The sequence below is a fragment of the Lepeophtheirus salmonis genome, chromosome 8 (assembly GCF_016086655.4).
Source record: "Lepeophtheirus salmonis chromosome 8, UVic_Lsal_1.4, whole genome shotgun sequence".
Lineage (NCBI taxonomy): Eukaryota > Metazoa > Arthropoda > Copepoda > Siphonostomatoida > Caligidae > Lepeophtheirus > Lepeophtheirus salmonis.
The window spans coordinates 16216022-16237762 of NC_052138.2; the positions used below are offsets into that span (position 1 = coordinate 16216022).

Here is a 21741-nt window from a genome sequence, read left to right on the forward strand (position 1 = left end):
TTTTAATCTATTAAATAGTATTTGACGTCAAATTTTTAGCTACACTTTTAATAAAATATGACATTAGTACAGTAGAAAAAGTTATTTTCTTCTTTTAATTATTTCCATATTCATTTGTATATATCTTGTCCTCTCCTCGCACTCTACAAAACCCTCATCAAACGAAATTAAGTGAGTCCTTTTTTCCCCAAAATTAAACAGACCGAAAACATTTTTCAGAGAAGGATTTCCTACAATGCAATGAAAATATTAATGGTTGACCAAGTCATTATATATTCGTAAGTACCAACATTTTATTTACATTGTACTTTAATTGTCTCCATTTCTATTCTATTAATCAAGAATGATAATATTTATTGAAGTTTATCTTTATTTGGGCATATCAATCCTTACACAAACATTTATTTTAATACAAAATTGATCAGGATTTGTCTATTAAACTAAGACGCTCTTTCTCGGAGGCATAATATTTTTTATACGTTCAAATAAATCCGCTTTATGCATACATAACTTTAATTTATTCCTAATACAATTACATTAATTTTTATCGTATTTAATTACTTAAATGCCCAGTTACTGTTATAATATAGAGGATATAAACCGTCCCATTTTGTCCGGCCATATTCTAATTTTACATAGACGTTCAGGGACATTTTGTAAATTTATGGTTCTTTATGGGTTCAGTCGATTTTCAAACATGTCTTCTCTTTTTAAAACCCAAATATGACAGGCTTTGATGTTAAAAAAAATAATCAACGTTTATTTATTCGCCTTTTATTATTATGGCAAAATGACGACCACATGATCAATCTTACACTAAATTTAATTGGCTACAATAATATTCTTTTTTCTCTAGGGGGTTCTGAGGGTATCATGGATTACTCAATAAATAACTACGTAGTCTCAATTAATTCACAAGGTTAGTTCTGCGAAAACCTCAAAATGAACATATCAAAAGGGGAAAGTTCTGCAAACATCTGAAATCAAATACACTCTTCCATTATGGATTTTCCCTATTTTGAGGCATATATTTATTTTTTTAAATAGACTCTTAATATGTAAACTTAATTAAATATGTAATAAGTTCAGCACATATATGCATACTTAATTGCTTCCTGGAAATGTTTGCGGGTTTTAGAGGAAGAGAAATTAGAAATCAATGTAATCTTATAATTTGTAGAGTAAATTTAAAAATCATGAAAAGGAATTGAGTAGTTACATAGATACATAGTTTCAACGATGAGTGAATGACATCTGATGGATTTTTTGTTGTTGTAGGTTTTGTAAGTTGCGTGAGTCTACGATGATGAGTGACTATATTGTGTATCTACACGGTGAAAGGGATAGTTTGTAAACCATCCTTGAAATTGATGGTTTCTTTGATTGAGCGGGGGTTATTTTATATATTTATAAGGCACCGCTTGCTTCCTGAAGAATATAGGACCCAAGTAAGTATGTATGCATTGCATGTATTCTTTGTAGAACTTATGGTACGCATGAGAAGTTTCACAATCACGAAGAAGACGGCATTAGAAGAAGACGAAGAAGCAATTAATAACAAAAGGGAAGAAAATAATAAAAACTTATCCTGAGATAAAAAATTAAAAAAGAGTTCCCCGTCTCATTTTGTCTGTAGAACTTGAATTGCAACCATGTTTTTCGAGAACAAATTCCTGGTCCTCACTCTAATTCTATGTAATATCTACTGTGTCCTTTCAAAAACAGGTGAGTGTACACATAGTACTGCTTAAATAAGTATATACATTATGGTTGGTTGACCGTCCTCTTTGCCTGGACCATGTCCTCCTTGTACAAGCTGTCCGGAATGTTTTAGGACTTTTCCATAAATGATTGAAAGGACCATTTTTTTGTATAAAGGACAAATGGCGCATGTTAAAAAATCAACTTTTATCAAAATCACAAATTTAAATTCACAAAAGATTTTAAATCCAGAATATATATAATACTTAATTTTTACATATATCAATTTCAAAATTTCGCTCTTAAGCAAAATGTGCTCTTTTTGTTAATCCAAATACGGCAACCCTAATGACCATATACTCCTACTTATTTTTATCGTCCTATTTCAAACATCTATGTCATCATTTAGTGTCACCCTTGGAAAAGCAGAGCCTTGTTCGTCTTGGACGACTTAGATGTACCAAACATAGTGTAGGAGGAGAAATCTACGTAAAAGATTATAATACACTCGTTCTTGAAAATTTCACATATGATGGCCATGCTCCAGATGCCTTCTTCTATGTAGGAACGAAAAATACATTGCCCAATAGTCATGGAATACGTATTCAATACCCTCCAGGATCAAACGAACCACTAAGAAAGTTTAACGGCGAAAGGGTTGAAATTAAGCTACCTAATGGATTATCCTTGAGGGACATCACCTGGTTCTCTGTTTGGTGCAGAGCTTATGCCGTTAATTTCGGAGATGTTTTGTTCTACTCACGAAATCGAATTTGTTGAGCATCCCTACTTTTTGAAATCGTTAAACGAATTTCAAATGCTCTTGTTGTTATTAAATGTACAATGTAGTTACTCCCTTCAATGTTTCTTTAAAAATTGTATTGTTGTTGTTCATCTTTTAATTCAAACGAAGAAATGATCATTTGTATCCTAGTGTGTATATCACTATTATTGTAAATGTATTTAGACGTGTCTTTCATTTGAAAAGATGAAACCCTCCCCATAGTTTTTAAACTGTTCCTTTTTGAAGAAGGGAAGACGCAGACTTTATTTATTGTTATATTTTATATGTGCCTGTTAGAGTTTTAATTATATTATTCTACACATCCATTTTTTTATTTATTGTATAAAACATACACAAAAAAGTTAATAAAATATTCAATGACTTAAAAAAGTTAAACATCCTGGAGAATTGAGTAAAATCTGACTTACACATCTATGTTGTGTTCATATTGCAATGTCTGCACGAGTTCCAACTTGATTGAACATTTTGTATAAGTTACCATTTTTTCATTTTAAAATACATTATTTAAATACAATACTGTTCATTATAATTAACAACTATGAATTGATACTATCCTTTGATTTTGATCAATTCAAATTACATGGTTATTATGTATTGACGAATATAGCTGTAGACATTTGAACTTTAAAGTGTGCCACATAATAGTTATATATATGTAACTTGTATTAAAATGGTGAAAATACATTATTAATATATGGATCATCCATCAAAAGTTCCATTATCGCATTATCCTCAACCGAACCACTGTAAATCCTTCAAGTAAAATTATTCATCTCATTTTTTAGTTGCAAGATGTACACAACATATATACAAATAAATATTCAAATTCAATGTCATTGCTAGAAACCAAACCAAGAACTTCCTTCTTCTTTTATTTATTAACAGACTAACATTGTACAAACATCATGCCACAGAATGATTAAAATCAAACAAAGATTTTTACAATAGATATATACAATTCCTCATAACTTTTTGTTGGACTCACGTCTCCACTTTGCCCTTCTATTCGAGAACCAAACTTGTATCCTCGCTTCTGGAATGGTTATGATTTGGGCAAGTCTTTCTCGAGTTTGTATGTCTGGATAATGCGTTCTTTCAAATTCTGCAATATATATATATATATACGTATTACATAGTGTGTAAGTAATTTAACAATGGAAAACCTTGATAGGAATTAAAATATATACTAAACTCTACGCCTATACATATATGAATATTATTATGAGCTTATATTTGAAGGCCATGACAGGCCTTTTACAAATACATAAGAATTATGAATTTGATGTTACATGATACGTAAAATCACTCTTCGTATTTGTTATTTCCTTTCATGGAAGGCAATTTTGAGATAGAGAGAGAAGGATTCGCAAACATAACCACCGGCTCTTGAGGAAGTTGTACGCATTATTGTGGGACTGTAGGGGGGGAGGGGAGGATCCACAAATTAGTAACTATTAATATTTTAGAAATAATCATATGTTATTCGATTTGTAAACTTTCAGGATCATGTATTTGGAAAATGTAATTCCTTATAAGACGGTAATCTATGGATCGTGTACAAGTTTTAAATTTTACTACAAGTAAGCCAATATTTCCCAAGTTGGGGCGTACGTCCCACAGGGGAAAGAGACAATTGCATTTATTCAGTTTTCGATGAAATATTTTTTTTTTTTAAATGTCCAAATTAAACCCTCAGGATTCGTGAGGTGATCATGTGGCGTGTGACCAAAAAAAAAGTTGGGAATCACTAAAGTAGGATGCTCAAGTTGCAATCAAAAAATAAGATTACACATTTTAAATGAATAATTTACAACATACCACTTCTAATACAACGATTGAAATTACAAGCGTGGGTAATATTTTTAACTTTTTGGATAAAATTATGAATTAATGTTTTCTGTGGCCATGTGGGCCGCAACTGAAGTGAAATATTGACTCACACAAATTTTTGAAAAAATAAGAAGTGGCGTGATTATGGTTGAATCCCAGAGATTTAGTAGCACATCATCGGGACTCTCTTAAAATTACAGCATGCCCTAAGCATCCTCTTCTCTATCCATTATGTTCAACGATAAATTGGGTTTACATTAATAGTAGCAAGAAACTAGTCGATAAAACTGATAAAAGAGAGTGATTAGTCAGAAAACGTGATTAAAATATTTTTATGGACCAATAAAGGTTTAATTATATAGGGCGTCTGCAGGGGGGAGCCGAAGGAGCTATTACCCAACCCAAATGTAGAATTTAAAAAATTATTAATATGGAAAAAAAGGTCATTCGTTTCTGGGAAATAAATCAAGTACCCCCCTCCCCTCCAATAATGTCATCCCATCTTATTTATTTTTTTCTCCTCTTTTTAAATATATATCATCAATTAAATATTTGTTTGCCCCTATAACAAGGCCGCTGTTTCCTACTTAATTAATGGCTGAGTTACGTCTTTTCATATACTTTCCGACACCCCTGTCTGTGTAGCACATTATATAGTTAGCAGATCCGTAGTTCTATAACTTCTAAACATATTATAATATCATAAAACATTAATTTAAATGGGTAATTTTATAATTATATAGGACGTAGTGAGACGTACAAATTGTCAACTTCATTAATAGACTTAATGATCACATAATTAATTTATGATCGCAAAAAACTGTACAAAAATAAAGTTAAATCCCCTTGGGATCATCTTTCTGAGATTTGAGATAGGGAGTTTTATTTATTCTTGCAAATTAGACGCAAAAAAGCGATCCCATGGAATAATATTTGATAAATATCGTCATCATCGATATTAGTGTTTGACGTCATCATAGTTTTATAAGAATAATAAATACATACTTTAAGTAATCCTAAATTAAGATGAATGCCTAGTATTCTTATAGATACTTTAAGTTTTAGTAAACTAATTCAACTAGTAAACTGTGGGACTGTTTTATAATATAAGTAAAAATGATGCCTTGTAGAAAAAAGATTAAAATTTGGGGACTTTTTCAAGGACTGATAAAAGGGATATGACCTTTTATAGTCCCATACCAAGAAAATACAACTCTACTTGTGATATAAAGTTTAGCACAGCATATCATAAGTCAATCTTTTTTAATAGCAATAAGTGTATACTATGATCTTATAATAATAAAAAATTAATTATTCAAAATATGTTGGAAATAGGAATTGAATTACCATTTTCAAGTAATGAAAGTTGCTCACTTTGGAAAGAAGTCCTATTTCGTTGGATTTTTTTACTCATTTGAGTTGATAAGAGCTCATCATCATCTGGAAATATATTTATGATTAAAACAAAGAAACAATATTTTGAGCCATAAATCATGTTCAATCATTAATTATTATAATTAGAAAATGTTTTTATCAAATGCTGTATGATGGAATTTACCAGGATTAAATTTTTTGTAAAATAACGATGCAAAGAAGCTTTTGAAGACAAATTAATGCTTCCTATCAAATATATATTTTTAATCATGATAACATTTAAAATTTTTCTTATTAATTCAAGGTTAGATCTAATTAAACATAGATGTAAATAATATGATAATGACTTATTGTAGTTGCTACATGAATAGACGTTTCTTTATTTTTCAAAGCTGAAATCAATATTCTTTTATAACAGAAAATATAACTATAAAATAATCACTTGTGCGTGAAAGAAAAAAAGTAATATAGCGAATTTGTTGCGTAATTATAACTGTAAGTCCTTGTTGGACTCAAAGTAGAATTGAAGATTGACATTGGAGTCATTCCTCCTATATCATTGCTAGATACTGAGTGGAGTTTGTGTTTATTGCTTTCGATCATAGATGCTCTCAGCTAATTTAATGAAATTTGATGACATATATGCTGTTCTTCTCCTAAATATTATTCATATTTTTATAATGACCATTGAAGTCGAAAAATCATCGACTCAAGTAGAGTTGAACCGATTTGATAGTTGTTGGAATCAACACAATACTATATTTAGTCATCAAAATCCGGTATATTTTTTAGCTCCCCCGTTTATTTGGAATAGGTACTCTGAAAAATGAATTTTATTTTCCTAAGCTGTTGGCATTATTATTTAACTCCTCATTAGTGAACTTCCTTTTCTATTATATTCAAAACTTGATTGAACATTCCTTGTACCTTGAGGATTTGTTGCAGAGTTATAATTGTAAGTCTATGTGCCCCCCCTACCCACATGGACTTACAATTATAAGTTAGGACTCATAGTGGAATTGAGGATCATCATAGGAGTAACTCTTAACAATGTCATTGTTTATTTCCTTCTCCTCTTCCTCTCTAGTCACAGCTAAAGGACTCTATGGAAAGAGCGGACAAGGTAAAAATAAACAATTCAATCTAAAACAAGGAACACTATGTTCCTGAGGTAGTAACTTTTATTCTTATCTTTTAACTAGGGGAGGAGGGGGTACTCACTCATTCACCCCCCCTCCCCATACACACTGGCTGCTTGCCTACCTCGAAGAACATGTAGTAGCTTCTATAAGTTGATTTTTGGTTTCTTTTTTTTAACACGCCCAAAATACACGCAATTTTCATGAACAGCTATATTATTCTGTATGAATATATAATAGTCCATTATATATTATTAATAAAATTATTATTAATATTAATTATTATTACTATTATTAATAGAATGTAGTATATACTTTACTCCGAGTTGTCCATAAAACTTTTTTATAGACAAATCATGTGCGTCCGCAGGATTATATTTTGGGAGAGCTTTGTTTTTGGAATTTGTTCTTTTAAAAAAATCCAAAAATTACAATTCTTTTGAAATTGTTTTACTGATTTTGTTTTTTTGTTTTTTTAATATTTCAAATCCATAAGTGCAAATTAAAAATATCATATCACGAGTAAGTCCACCCCAATCAATTTGATTGAAAAGAGTCTGCTGTTCTTCATCACTTTCATATGTAAACAAATTCATATTAAATTTTTCCCCTGATGTGTAAAGATATTTTTACATGATCAATATCTTCAATAAAATTTGAATCATTCAATATAAAATTCAAAAACACTAAGAAATTGAAGTAAGCTTGTATATTCAGAAATACGTACATTTTTTAATATAATTGTTAGTAATAATATGCAAATAGGCGGTGAAATGGAAGCTCATTATTTTTGTACCTAAAATTAATAAATTTTAAATGCTTAAGCGGAAAATTACTTTAAATTGTTAAATCCCTTACCAAATTTAAATCGACAATTTAAAATTTACTTTGATACAAAATCCCACAGTTACATTCACAAATGTAAGATTGTAGAATATTTATTTCATTAAAATTTTCATTTATTTCTTTGATTAAACGAGGTCGATCAAGCTTCATGTAAAGTTAATATGCGGAAGATACATTGCCAATCATCTCAAAGTTCGTAATTACATTTTTTTTTTAAATATATTCGCTTAAGGACCCCAGAAGAAGAAAGATAAGTGTTAGAATTGATTTAGAGTAATAAAGAGGAAGATTTTGAAACTAGGATGGAATTACATTTTTTTTTCAATATTTTTGGACTATGTTAGGATCTTTACTACACAATTTTTAGTATCCTCAGGTTCAAGTTTATAATCTAAGGAGATAAAATTAAGTTCACAAAGGGCCGGATATTTTGAAGGTTCCGAATTTTGGCTAGGACCGGCTTGAATCCAAAGTTTTCTTAGTGACTCATCCTTAGGAAACATATACAAATGTGATTTTATTATTTTTCCGGGGCCAGTTTTGATACTTTTGGACTTAGTTGTTCTGTATTTACTACGACAACCATTTGCAATGCATACTTTTCCCATGATTAAATTCTAAAATTAACAAAACACTGTATTTTAAGTTAAAATATCACGCTTCCTACATAATGCTGTGTTACTCATTATAATTTAATATTTATATATTAATATATTGTTACTTGTATTTTGAATCTCTTTGAGTCATTGAGGGATGAGAAGGTGCGAGAGCATTCATATTCTTAGTTGTTAAGATATTATTGTCCTAACAAATCACTAATTAATGTGTATTAATATTAATAAGTTTAAGTACCACTATAATTATATTGGTTATAACCCGACTATAGTGTTAATTATATAAGCTGTTGCATTGCACTTATTACCACGAATCAAATAAGTCAAACTAATTTTTATGTTAATCTGCGATAAACAAATCGAAGAAACAATTTTTAAATACATTTGTTTAAATATGATTTTTAGACTGTGGAGTTTGTTAGCGAGGAAAAAGGCGTTAGAGCGAGTAACTAGTATAACTCGTAATTACTAGAGTTTTTTTTTCAGAAACTCGAAAATACTAGAGCAGCAAAATTTAGCTTGGGCCACATCACTATTAAAAATATATACCTACTGGGTAAACGACAAAAAATAGAGGGTCAAGCAATGAAATATTGTACCTTTAATAACTTTTTTATAAAAACAATTTATTTCAATGAAACTTTGCACAATTGTATATAATATACTAATGCAATTTAAAAATTCAGTAAAAGAGTCCCCTACATATATCAGCGCTGTATCAGAAACTATTATAGACATTGACAATTTTTTTAAGCCGGATATGAGTTCCACTCACTAATTATGACTGCTTTAAGCGAATCAAGGTTGGGCTGGTGAGTAACATTGACTTTTTTCTCAAGGACGCCCCACCAAAAATAGTCAAACGGATTCAATTTTTTGTTTGTAAACACGAGATTTATTTTAATCCAAAACCTCAACTTCTTTGATCCTTCCCTTATTTTCGACCTCTAAGTTTCTGTAATAAATTTATACATCTTTCTAATGTTACACTTAAAGTCAATTTCCTTCAAAGATCTACGAACTTTCTCCTTTGACACAAGAGTGCTGTCTGATTTAAACTTTGGGGTCAGCTTTGATTCTTCACAAACTTATTTTCCTTAAAAACCATAAAATATGTTTTGTTGGTTCTGTACTAAAGCTCTTTTGTTGTCAGTAATATACTCCATAGTTCGAATTCCAACTCCGATGTGCTCTTGATTGTTTTTTGTTTTTATTACAAAATGCTTATAGTTTTAAAATATGATATATGAATGGTAGATGATCATTTGAAGAGCCTTGTTTTCAATTGCAAAAATATTTTACTGGTAGATAAGTGGCATTTATTGATAGTGCTATAAGTGATGGATTTCTTTTAACGTATAAGTGAATCAAGCTTATCTATCTTAGAGGAGGATGAACTCATAGAATCAATAATGAACTTTGTAGGGAAACACAACCTCTTGTAAAATCTTGGATGGTTGCCAGATTGAATATCTAGCTCATGGAAAAATAGCTATTAATACTTCTTATCTCTATGAGAGCAGGTTTTTATATTTAACATAGCTGTATAAAACAAATGTCGATTAAAACTAACCCTGTGTCGAATATACGTTACTGTGTTAGAAATAAAACCACTAGCATACATTTTTGGTGAATCTCATCGTATCTAGAAATCTAACTGGAAATTAAAATATATTAGCACAGTTCAAATATGTAATATGTCGCAGTCTTAAATATTTTTAAAAAATGCCCTCATTTTCTGTCAGTTCCAACCTTCAAAAGACAGCTTTCAAAATTTAATGACAATCTGTTTTTTAGTTAGTGAGTTATTGTGCGAAGTGTGACATATTTTTTAATGAATATGTTACAGTAATAAACGTAATTTAAATTATACATTTTATTATAATTTATTTTGATAATTGCACAAGCAATGTAATTTTCAAAATAACCAAAACCTATTTCAACAGCTAAGAATAGAAGAATTTAAGAGAGTGTGGGAAATTGAATTAAAATCATTCTCCCAAGAGTTGTGAATCGTAAACTAAACCAAAATCATGACGTTGATATAAATAAAAAATATATAATTTCACATATATTTTTCACATCTTTAAATGTATTCAAGGTCCTGGAACAATAATAAAATACGCTAAATTTCATGATATTCAGAAAATAACTTAATATTTTTCAAACAAAATGTACAAATCTTAAGAATTTCCTTCTTGTGATCCCATTGAGGAACACAAACTAAAGCAAATGAGGTTTACCAGTAGGCATTACAGTAAAAACTAAATTTAAAAAAATAACTCATATAGTAATTAGCAGTTCTTAAAGTTCTTTTTTATAACTTTGATTTAAATAAAATCCTTCAATACTTTATTCAACGTGTATTGTGCTAATTAATATATATTTTAAAATTGATGCAATACATTATTATAAAAAATGTTCATAATATGGATACCCCAAATAACAGAACCCTGATTTTTACATTATTTTTAGATAAATTACAATGTATTGGCCACCGGAACCAACTCAAAAGTGAGACTCGGTATTAACACGAAGCTTGTATTTTTGTCTGCCATCTAATTGTCTATTACTCCTTATCAGTTATTGGTTGAACTCGAATGAGTTCATGTAAAGCTGTGAACAATTCACTGATATAAATGATGAATTGATTAACTTCCAACTGGTTTTGTATATTTTATGTATATTACTTTTTTTAAGACTAGGTCGTAGGATACAACAAAGATAACATCATGGGAAGGGGATCAGTTTTATTGAATTGACGTCCTTAATTAATGACATCTTAGTCATATAACTTTTTTCATTGTTATTGTAATTCAAAAAGTGTCTACTTTGATCTAAGGTCAATGGTTAAGAGATTTATTATGTCATTCTATTCACACAGATGGCTTAGATTGGGGAAGGAATCTCTAACACATACTAAAAAAAATATTATTTATTATTATTTTGATGACAAAAAATATATTTTTATAAAAAAATTTATATATATTAATAATTATTTGGGCATATAATACACGATTATTACATCCACATCTAAGTTGAACGGAGGTCATATTCTTTCTTCCATCATGAGTATTTTGTTTGACGATGAATGATTATTTTTTCCCTTAATTTATTAAGTAGCCAAACTTTGCACAGTTTCTTAGTCACAATAATTACAAGAAAAGATGCAGATCGATTTAAACTTGGCGCGAAGATTATATACGTTCACAGTAAGAGGCCATTTTATTTTGAGTTGTCAACATCAAGGATTACAAAAAGTAAAATATGTATAATCAACCATAATTTTGTAAAAAATACTCAATTTGATTATATGCAAAGGTTTTGCGCTCTACCGATTGTCTATTCTAGTTGAAATTTAATTCTCTCTTTCCTCTTTTTATTACTCTAAAAAATAGCCATTAGTTGGTCAAAAAAACAACAAAGGAGAAAAAGTTTACATGGTTATTGGTTACATGCATTTATTCTTCCTTGTATAGGGTTACCATATTTTCATTTCCAAAAAGAGAAAACACCTGTTTATTTTCATTTCCAACTTAGAACTACATAAACTAGCAAACACCTGTTTATTTAAAAAAAGACTTAGAACTACATCCAGGTGGTAAAGGGTTAAGAGCTTAGAAATCTAGCCTAATTTTACGAAGTTTAAATAGAGATAGCTTGTAAGAATTTTCATCCCGCCGTCACTCCTGAAATACCATAAATCCATTATCTATAAAGTGAGGCCGAAAACTATAGATCCAGAAAGTGACACCAAAAAATATTGGTCTAAAATGTGAGACCGAAAAATTGGTCTAAAAAAATTTACCTAAACGCTTGTTTTTAAACAAAGTCTTTAAATGATCATACTGGGGATTTAAATTAAGTATTTGCACATTTAAAAAAGGCTCTTTTGACAGTTTCATCTATATTAACTCTGTGAGTGTGTGAGGTAAAATCATGGACTTTTGGATAATAAAGAAATGGGGTAAACTTTTACATGAATGAAAAAGAGTACAACATTGAGGCTTTATGACAGACTTTGTAATTGATATATATTTCTATTGCTCAAAATAATTTCCTTTGGCTGCTACCGTAGCCTCCAAACTGGACCTAATGGCACCGCAGCAATTCTTGATGAAGGTCTGGGACATTTCCACCAACTACTTCTCGATATAAGTTTTAAGATCATCCAAACTTCAGTGAGGGATAGTACAGGCTCTCTTTTCCACTACAACCCAAATTGCATAGTCGAGGAGAGGGTAGTGTAGGGAGAAGGGAACCAAACTGACCCATTATACTTTAACCAAGTCAACATTTCTGGTCTCTCTTAACCCAGTTGTCATTGGTTACTTTTGAAAGCCGTTGCTGATGTCGTCGTACATAGTAGACCTTCTCCAAATCCTTCACATACCTCCTCATCACTGACATAACGAGCATTGTCATATTGCCTTATCGACATGGCCGGACTTCTGATGATAGCAGTGACCACTTCCTCTCTGATTCCATTTTCCCGATGTTACCAGTGGTAGGGGAACTCTCTAAGCTCTGACCTGAAGCCACCATACTTTCAATCTTGTAAACAAGACTGCAGGAGCATCCTCAACACTCCTTTAGCCCTGGTGCAAATCAGACACCCTTTGCCTTTTTACAACCCTACTGACAAGTGCTGATTTTTGAAAGTTTGTTATTTTATTTGTTATTAACTGGAGTATACTTTTAATAACGCAAACTATCATTCACCCTAAAGTAATGCAGATTAATTTAAAGTGCAGTCAATGATTTACGTTGCACAATGTAGTTTTCCAAGTCTTGAAATCTTTTCAATCTAGCATCGCAATCCATTTGCACATGTTACAAACAAATTTAAAGTTCGAGTATGTAGATCTACGCCATCTTATATATACATATTTAAAACCCACAATTCACTTATCAATGACACTTCTTCCCCCATAACATATTTCTGTACGTTGTACATACATATTATTAACAACTAAACGATAACGAATAGGACACGTGTGTATGTACTTTTAACTTGATTTCTTTCCTTTCATTTTCCGTGTGAGTCTCCATATTTGTTGATGGTTGTTCATATCAGTCTTTTACATGAATGAGCTTTATAAACCCATTAGTTACTCTTACAAAATAATGATATTGCCTCTACCCCTTTTTTAAAAAGTTGTGTGAGCAGGGGAAAAAATAGATAAGAAAAACATTGTAAAGAATAAGAAAATAAAAATACATCATTGTTAGATGATTTACGAAGACATTCTGGCTACAAATGGAGTACATGTTATTATTTTTATAATATGTACCCACCTAAAACAACGTACCACAGAATTAGAAAGATCAACACAGACACTAAGCTATAAATACGTTCTTTCATATTTTGTTTTAAAATTGATTAAATTCATAATTGTTAGGGAGAAGTTTGTTGTTGATAATTTTACTTTTCTATTTTTCATAGTCATTTACTTTATTTAAAAATATTTTGAAATAGTTAGGGGTGTAAATCTTAAGCATTTTTAAAGGTAGCAGTTACCACGCTCATTTTCGGTTTCTTATATTTTTACATAGCGAAAATAAATATAGATTCATGTTCCCCTTTAATAAGAGCCTTTTATTGAAGATTTTTGACAAATTAACAGGGCAGCCGATTGACTTTAGCTGGCTTGCTGTTGCCATTGAATGTTGTTCCAAAATGTTCAAAGCTTATTAATTGAAATGAAGTATAAAAACCAAAATGAAGGTTTTTCAAAAGTAGTTAAATCTGAATAAGTTTCCACTAATATGCCTTTTTGTAGTGCTATTGATTCACTAACCATTCAAGAATCAAAATACCCACTTTTTTCATTTCTTAATGAGAAAAATATTAGAAAATAATGGCTGCTATGAATGAAGATAGACAGATTATAATCAAATACGTTCAAAACACTTAAAGACAACGAATTGAAAATTTTTTATTACAATAAAAAGAACAAGAAGCTTTGTCATGGAGGAAATCCATGCATAAATAATATTTGGAATCCCAGAGGAATTATGAATGATAAGAAATTTTGAAAAACCCCAAAAGGCAGATGAGAAACAATCACAAAAAAGAAAACATAGGATGCAAAATTTTATCATTTAATTTTAAGAGCCAGGCAATATAGCATAAACGTCCTTAAATGAGGAACAGGCAACATAGCATCAGACTTTCTATACCGTTAAAATACCTTTCTTGTGGTTAAAAATTCTCACTGCAATATGGTATCACATTTCGAGTTAATTATTATAGTCCTGCTTCTCACTTGGAATAGTTTGCCTGTGAAGATAAATAATTAGAATTCCAACATCATGGGTGTCACAAATAAACATACAGAGCAATCTAAATTTAGAATCTGTACTGTATCTCATGTCTAAAAAACATTCATCTAGATGACACGGTGTGATGTTTACTGGTCGGATTGGGCTGTGTATCTACAAACTGCAGTTCGAACATAAATTAGCTTGCTCTTTTTTTTACACTTTTGATATCATATTTCTTACTATTCAAGTGTCTCCATTCTATGGCTCTCAAGTCTCACACAATAAGCTATAAACGCAAATTCACCCATTCTCAAAGTTATATTCTATTGAATTTTGAGGATATTTTTTCAAATATAGAAAATGTAACCCTGAATTTTATAACAGAAACTTATTTTTAAACTAACATTGAATGGACCGGTTGATAATGGAAGATTCTACGACATAAACTATTGGTGTTTACTTAGGATAGAGATGAAATATATAGAGTGCAAGAGAAATTTTTTGAAGCCTAAAGTTAGTTGACCAGAACAATGGTAAATATAATTATTTATGCATCAATCACTCGAAACCTTGTATTGAATTTTTACTTATATGAAAAACTGTAAAGAAAAATATAATCAAATGTAAAATACAGTTAGGAACATAAACAAACTTGAACGAACGTTGATGTTGTTAACATACCTATTTTTATCTTGTACAATTTGAATGTTTTGGTCAACTACGACGGCGTCAACTTCTTTTTCACATATTCACTCTATGTTTTTTTATATCTCTATGGAGTAAAGAAGGTTATGTCACAGTAAAATAAGAATTTACAAAGTAATTTCATTAGGAGTGAAAAGTTTTATGTGCAATTTTGTAAAAACAACCTTCTAAATTTCAATTAAATACATTTAATTAATATTAATTCGATAAGTATGTAGGCTGTAGGCCATGAAATAATTAAATATAATTTTCTGAAAAAAATAATAAAAAAATCTTATAAAATGATGTGAGTAAAGTCGGGTCAGACAAAAAAGTTCAAGGCATGTGGATGATGGACTCAAAGGAAAAAAAAAGAAAAAAAAGCCAGCCCACGTATCATTAGATTAATTGCATAAGCTTAATATGGTAATAAATTCTTTGTGAATAATAAATTTTAGATGAATAATATTGAAATAAGTATTTTAATTCATTTAACCAAAACCAAGAATTAAATTCATAAAAAATTTAATGGGAAAATTATAAAATTTAGTCCCTTATGATTTATTTTGCACCCAATTTCGTGCATCCCTTCCCAGATTTACTACACTTATAACATTGGTAAAATATATACAAGGGCTGGTACGGTATGGGGTTGTGCCAGAGTTTGGTTTTGTACGTTTTTAACCATGGTGCGGTACGTACTCGTATATACATATTAAGTATTTTTATATTTTAAAATTTTGTTTATTTATTTTTTAAATTAATAAATTTAGATAGTGAGATAAGATTATAATCCATATGCATCCTTATATATAAGAAATAATTTCTGTATTTTGTCATACAAAATGATAAAATATATCCCAAGCTGACGAACCCCCAGAGGTATGGCAGAGGAATAATTTAGATGAATTTCCAAATTTTTTTAAGTTAGCTTCACAATACCTCGAAACTATTGGGACATTTGTAACAAAAAAATTTTTTCGATCGCTGGCGATATTGTGACTGCTAATCGGACAATCTTCATCTTTTTACAAAAAAAATTATCAATTTAGCATTAATAGTATTATATAACCCGCGTATATTTTTCTTCAACCATTTTTTTTTAGAGAAGTTGAGTATATTTATGAATAATAAATTTGTACAGAGAATTAATTATTAAAGAAGAAAATATCGAAAAAAACTTAAAAAACTACATTAATTCTATTAAAAAAAAACATTTTACTATTATTCCATGCCGGAGCACGTACCATGAAGTGTTTAGCGTGGTTTGAACCAAACCGTTTCGTTTATCGTACTATCCTAGCTTTTAAAGTCAACTCAAGCATTCTTAGAATACATGAAACTCATAATTTATAAAATTATGAAACATCTGAAATGTCTCATCCAATATTACTTCAAAAAAATATAGATTCAAAATACGGCGCATTTGTGTAGTTATGGAACAGTCAACAAATCATTTAAAGTTTACAATACAAGCCAACAAAATTAATGCATCCAGTACTCCTGGGTTATTTTACAATCAAAATATGGACGCCTAAACAAATAAAATCTCTTTATTTGGACATGAATTATATGATATTCTCACAGGACTTATTAGTAGATAGATTTATTCTTTGATAATCACCCTGACATTACCTATGTACTTCTATAACTCCAATTGATCAAAATTGTGTACATTTTGAAGTTTACTTGAAAGTTAAAAAAACAAAAAAAACTGAGTGGCAAGAACAGGCATATCCTCCCAGCAACACGTGAATTGCAAAATGGATTCATACAAAGTATAATTCAATTATGACATATTTTCATTTACTTTAATATACTAGGATGAAGGGGGGGAGGGGGAATTATTATTTCTTTAATGTACTTTATTTGTATTTATACAGGTTAGTTTACTTTTTTAAGGCTGATTTGCATATTTGATAAATATACAAAAAGGACCCTAAATACAGTAAAATGAATAATTGCAAATCACTTTCTGTTTCTATAATTAGCCATTCAAAATGGTGTCCTTTTCCAGGAATTATATAATGGAATCTGTTAAGTAAGACATTTCAGCAGGCACAGACCACCCCCACGAGCATTATGTCCCATTATATAATTGGAGAGACTTTGAGTGTATCTAAATTTGGATGGGGCTTTCTATATTTGGATATATTCCAAAATCTATCAGACTCAAATACTGACTGGATATAGGTCAGAAGCTGTGGCTCCAAAAGCCAGGGAGATGACACCACTTTGCCATATTGTACGTGTGAGAGGTAGCACCATCTAAGCTACTATACAGTTCCATGAAGTTGGAATTGTGTTTATGACAGGATACCTTTCTCCAGAAAGGTGTCCATGTACTTAATACTATTTATTTGACCCCACAGGATAAAGAAGAAAAGGAGTGCCTTATTGTATCTGCTGACAACACCCCATACCATGTGTGTGCTTTTTACATTCGGTAGATATGGTAATAATCAGGGTCTATCGTTTATATGTGGGTACTATTGGGTTCCGGTGAATATATTTTATTTGATTTATAATTTTCCACTTTATAATAATCCTTTGGATCACATTTATATTCATGTCTATTTTCTTTTATTCTTGATTTTTTCTTATATCTTCCAAACTTTAGGCGATGATGATTAGATCCTGGTTTTAAATTAATGAAAAAAACCTTATTTACCTTTCGCTTTTATAAAAGAAGGCCTTCAAAAACACCTTACTTTTAAAATTATTAAATATTTAGTTTTGAAAAAAAATATTTCATATGATTGAGAGCGTCGAGATTTTGTAGGGTTAGAATGCTCCTGCAATAAGAGAATAAAAGGCTCTGGGATATCTTTTAATATTGAGATGCTTTAAAATTATTAATTTTCTCTGAACGAAGTTAAAGTCATTTTTTTATCTATGATTTTTTGTTCGTCTATTGATTAGAAGGATTACAGCAAAAGTTAAGTTCGATTTTAATCTAACTAGGTACAAAGATTATATATGGTCACGGTAAGAAGCAAATAAATTTTGATATGTTACGGTCAAAATCAAGTGTTGGGTATCACTCCCCTCGACCTCTACATACAAGCGCAAGCAACGAAGTCTAGATGGAGAACAAGGACTTTTCTCCGGGGCATGCTGAAGAAACTAAAACAAAATATTGCCAAACTTTTGTGTCGAAACATGAACTTACTTGTTCAAGCCTGCAGACTACACAGGTCATAGGCCATTTTTGGCCGATCTGGGCAAATGGAAAAATACAAGTGGAATACCTGCATAAAAGAACCATCAAGCGTAGACAACCTTATTAACAGATGTACATCTCTCTCATATGAGAGATACCAAGTCATGCAAGAAGAGAATGAAGATCTCCGTATTCTTAAATTTATGAAATGTACAAAAATGAAACTAACCATTGATAATAACTATAAAATTAAGTAGGACTTAAGATCAATTTCTGCTAAAATAGCACATATACCCCTTTGTGTTGTCATGTTCTGTGCCTTATGTATGTATAGCTTTATAATGTATGCATATTTGTACTATTTTATAATGTATGTATGTACGTACTATGGTAAACATCAATAAGTTTTTAACCAAATAAGGTCAAAATCAAGGTAGCAAAAACGTTAAAAATGACATAACTTCGACCATAACTCATATAACAAAAAATCTAATTGTGAAAAAATGACCTTAGGTGCGCTATATTGAGTGCCCATTTTAGTAATTATAATTGTTGTACTAAAAAGAAATCTATTATTTTCCAAATAGATGGCTTACGTAATGTGTATCTCGCGTTTTAAAAGCTTGATTGGTTTACTCTAGATGGCGTTAGAAAAATAAGCTATCTTACTAAAAAAATCTTTTCAAACAGTATAGTGATTATTTAACTCAGTATTGTTTGAGCACACGTCAAAGATAGACACCAGGAAAGAAAAAAGAGTCCATATTTTATAGCTTTTCTTCGATAAAGACGAAAACACAAGCAAGGCGGCTGTAAATGTATTTATAGTCATGATACTGTTAGAGCCATTCCCGCGCAATTTTGGTTAAGTCCATTTTGTTCCTGTAATTTGTATGTCAAAAATGTACAACGCTCTAGAAGGCCAATTTTCAAAAATGAGGATAAAATAATGGAAATCATCTTGTCCGTCCGTCATGTAAGCACTGTTTTGATTGCCAAATTGCCAAAAAGATAAATATTAATGGTAAATATTAAATTAAAAAATCCGTTAAAAATAATAAACCACATCTTATATGTTTCGTTTAGGGAACTATCTATATTTAATTATTTGTTCACTATTAAAACACCGTTTAATTTTTTCACCCACTGATAGTTTTAATTTTTAGTTTAAAAAATCTTGATGGTTTTTATCGCATAATTAAAAATTTTTTTTTGTTGAAAATCATGCCGTTTTAAGGATCTCCTTATTAAATTTATTATTATTATTAAAACCTAAAATTTGCAAATTATTAACATTAAAATAAAATGATCATTTTCTCCTTAATCTTAGCTATTTGGTAATTTATTTTCTCAAGTTACAAAACTAGATAAAAAAATATTTTTAAACAACTTTTTTTGTTTTTTAATTGGTTATATTTTTTTATGATTTGTTTTGTATGGTTTTTATAATTGTTTTTTTTCTTTCTTTTTTTTTCACGTTGAATAATCTGTCTGAATAGTTAATATGCAGCTTAGACCACAAAAACAAAAAAAATAATATTTTATAAGTCATTCGAAATGAAATCAAATATAAAATAACCATTGAAACTCGGATCAGAAAAAGGCATCATAAATTATTTTAAAGAAATAAAAATTAACTTTAACTTACCAGAACTAACTTGCAGTGAATTATAATTGAAAGTAGTTGAGTGAAACGTCTCTACTTCATCCTTAAATGGCCAACAGTACTGTGGGTGACTAATAAGATTCGAAGAAGTTACATAAAGTTCCAAGTAACATGATTTTTTTACTCACTTCATAAATTGGAAATTCCCATTTCCATTTTCAAACTCTCCACTGATTTCTACAATGTTCCTAATAACACGATTGATTGAAGATATCTAGTAATGTATAATAGAAGATGGTCTAGTTATCCAATTTAATATTGAATACTCACACTAGGAACACTGTCTGAACTGCATATTTTATCCTTGATGAGATTATCTCGGATTTCCCATGCAAAAATTGATGGACAAGCTGACTTATAAGACTTGACTTTGTTGACAACCTGAAGAGTTGCAACACGAGGTTTGGATCCTCCTATTGCTTTAGGTCTAATGGAGCCTGTTTCATAGTATCTATAAAATAATTAGCCCACAGTATATGATAAATGATGGTTCATAACCTACCCTACCTTCCTAATATTTTTGATACGCATCCATTCGATACTTGAAGAATACGTGAAATCTCACAGGGCCGAGCTCCAGAATGAGCCAACTCCACTATTTTTTGCCTTGTAGAGTCTGGTAAAGGCCTTCCTGAAACAAAAACTCCACCTAATTGATTGATTCCTGAGTGTCCCTTATTCTCTGGATGATCTTCTGTGTATAGCCCTACTGGGCTCATTTTCCCAACTTGAAAAATATCGATGGTAACTATTTGTAAAATCAAGTATATTTTTTTTCCGCTTATCCTTCGCAGTTGACGATAAAGGAGGGATTTAAATCGTTAACTTTCATTTATCAACCACTCCTAGTGGCTCTTTGGATCCCTCCTCTCTCCCTCATAAAGAAAGCTAGCTCTAGAGAGTGAAACACTACCGGATAAAATATATATTAAATTATTTTTAGGCATTGAAAATTATTGGATGGTTTAGCTTTCTATATAATGATTTGCAGGTTTATTGATTTATTAGTTTAAAAAAGGTCTAAAATCCAATGATATTCCTTGATGTATTGCATACAACTGAAATAGTTAGAGTTTCAGACCAAGGGGGAATTTAATAACTAATTTAAATTCTATAAATGCAGCTCTTCTCTGCTTTTAAGGATCCCAAACTCCAATCTCTAAAATTTTTCCATGTCTTTAAATACACATAAATAAATATTACTTCGATTTTAAGACATTAGTTTTTTTAGACGCTGACTTTAAAGGCATGCAATCGATAAAATAATCTGTATAAAAATCAAACTTGCTTAATGTTACTCACTGATGAGCGCAAATCTAACTTCTTCTTATGAAGTTTTCCCCATTTTTTATACATATACATATTTTGCTATATTTTATAATATAGAAGATAACACCCCAAAAAATCATTGGTGTTTCCTTCCTTTTCATGAGTACACTTTCATATAGTTATATATTGACATTCTCTCCTAAAAAATAAAAAAATGATGATAACCGATTGAGAAAAAAAAAAAAAATTTAAAGAGACAGGGAGAACTTTAGCTTGTTGGTAAACCTCATCTAAAGCATGAATTACTTAACATCTGAATAAACTATTTACTTTTAAAATTACTAATCCTCTCTATAATAACCATTACTGTTTTGATTTAATAA

The 21741-nt window shown here is 30.1% G+C and overlaps 2 protein-coding genes across 2 annotated transcripts; one reads left to right on the plus strand and one right to left on the minus strand.

Moving 5' to 3' along the window:
* Positions 1-1511: 1511 nt before the first annotated feature.
* On the plus strand, positions 1512-2881 carry LOC121123137 (protein Skeletor, isoforms B/C). Its single transcript, XM_040718252.2, has 2 exons — positions 1512-1725; positions 2111-2881. Exons 1-2 carry the CDS (start codon positions 1653-1655, stop codon positions 2479-2481), a joined length of 444 nt encoding a protein of 147 aa, XP_040574186.1. The 5' UTR covers positions 1512-1652; the 3' UTR covers positions 2482-2881.
* A 484-nt stretch (positions 2882-3365) lies between these two features.
* On the minus strand, positions 3366-20859 carry LOC121123136 (paired box protein Pax-6). Its single transcript, XM_040718250.2, has 6 exons — positions 20597-20859; positions 20360-20540; positions 20218-20303; positions 20072-20160; positions 5684-5776; positions 3366-3608 (listed from the first exon to the last, which is right to left on the minus strand). Exons 1-6 carry the CDS (start codon positions 20806-20808, stop codon positions 3469-3471), a joined length of 801 nt encoding a protein of 266 aa, XP_040574184.1. The 5' UTR covers positions 20809-20859; the 3' UTR covers positions 3366-3468.
* Positions 20860-21741: the final 882 nt, after the last annotated feature.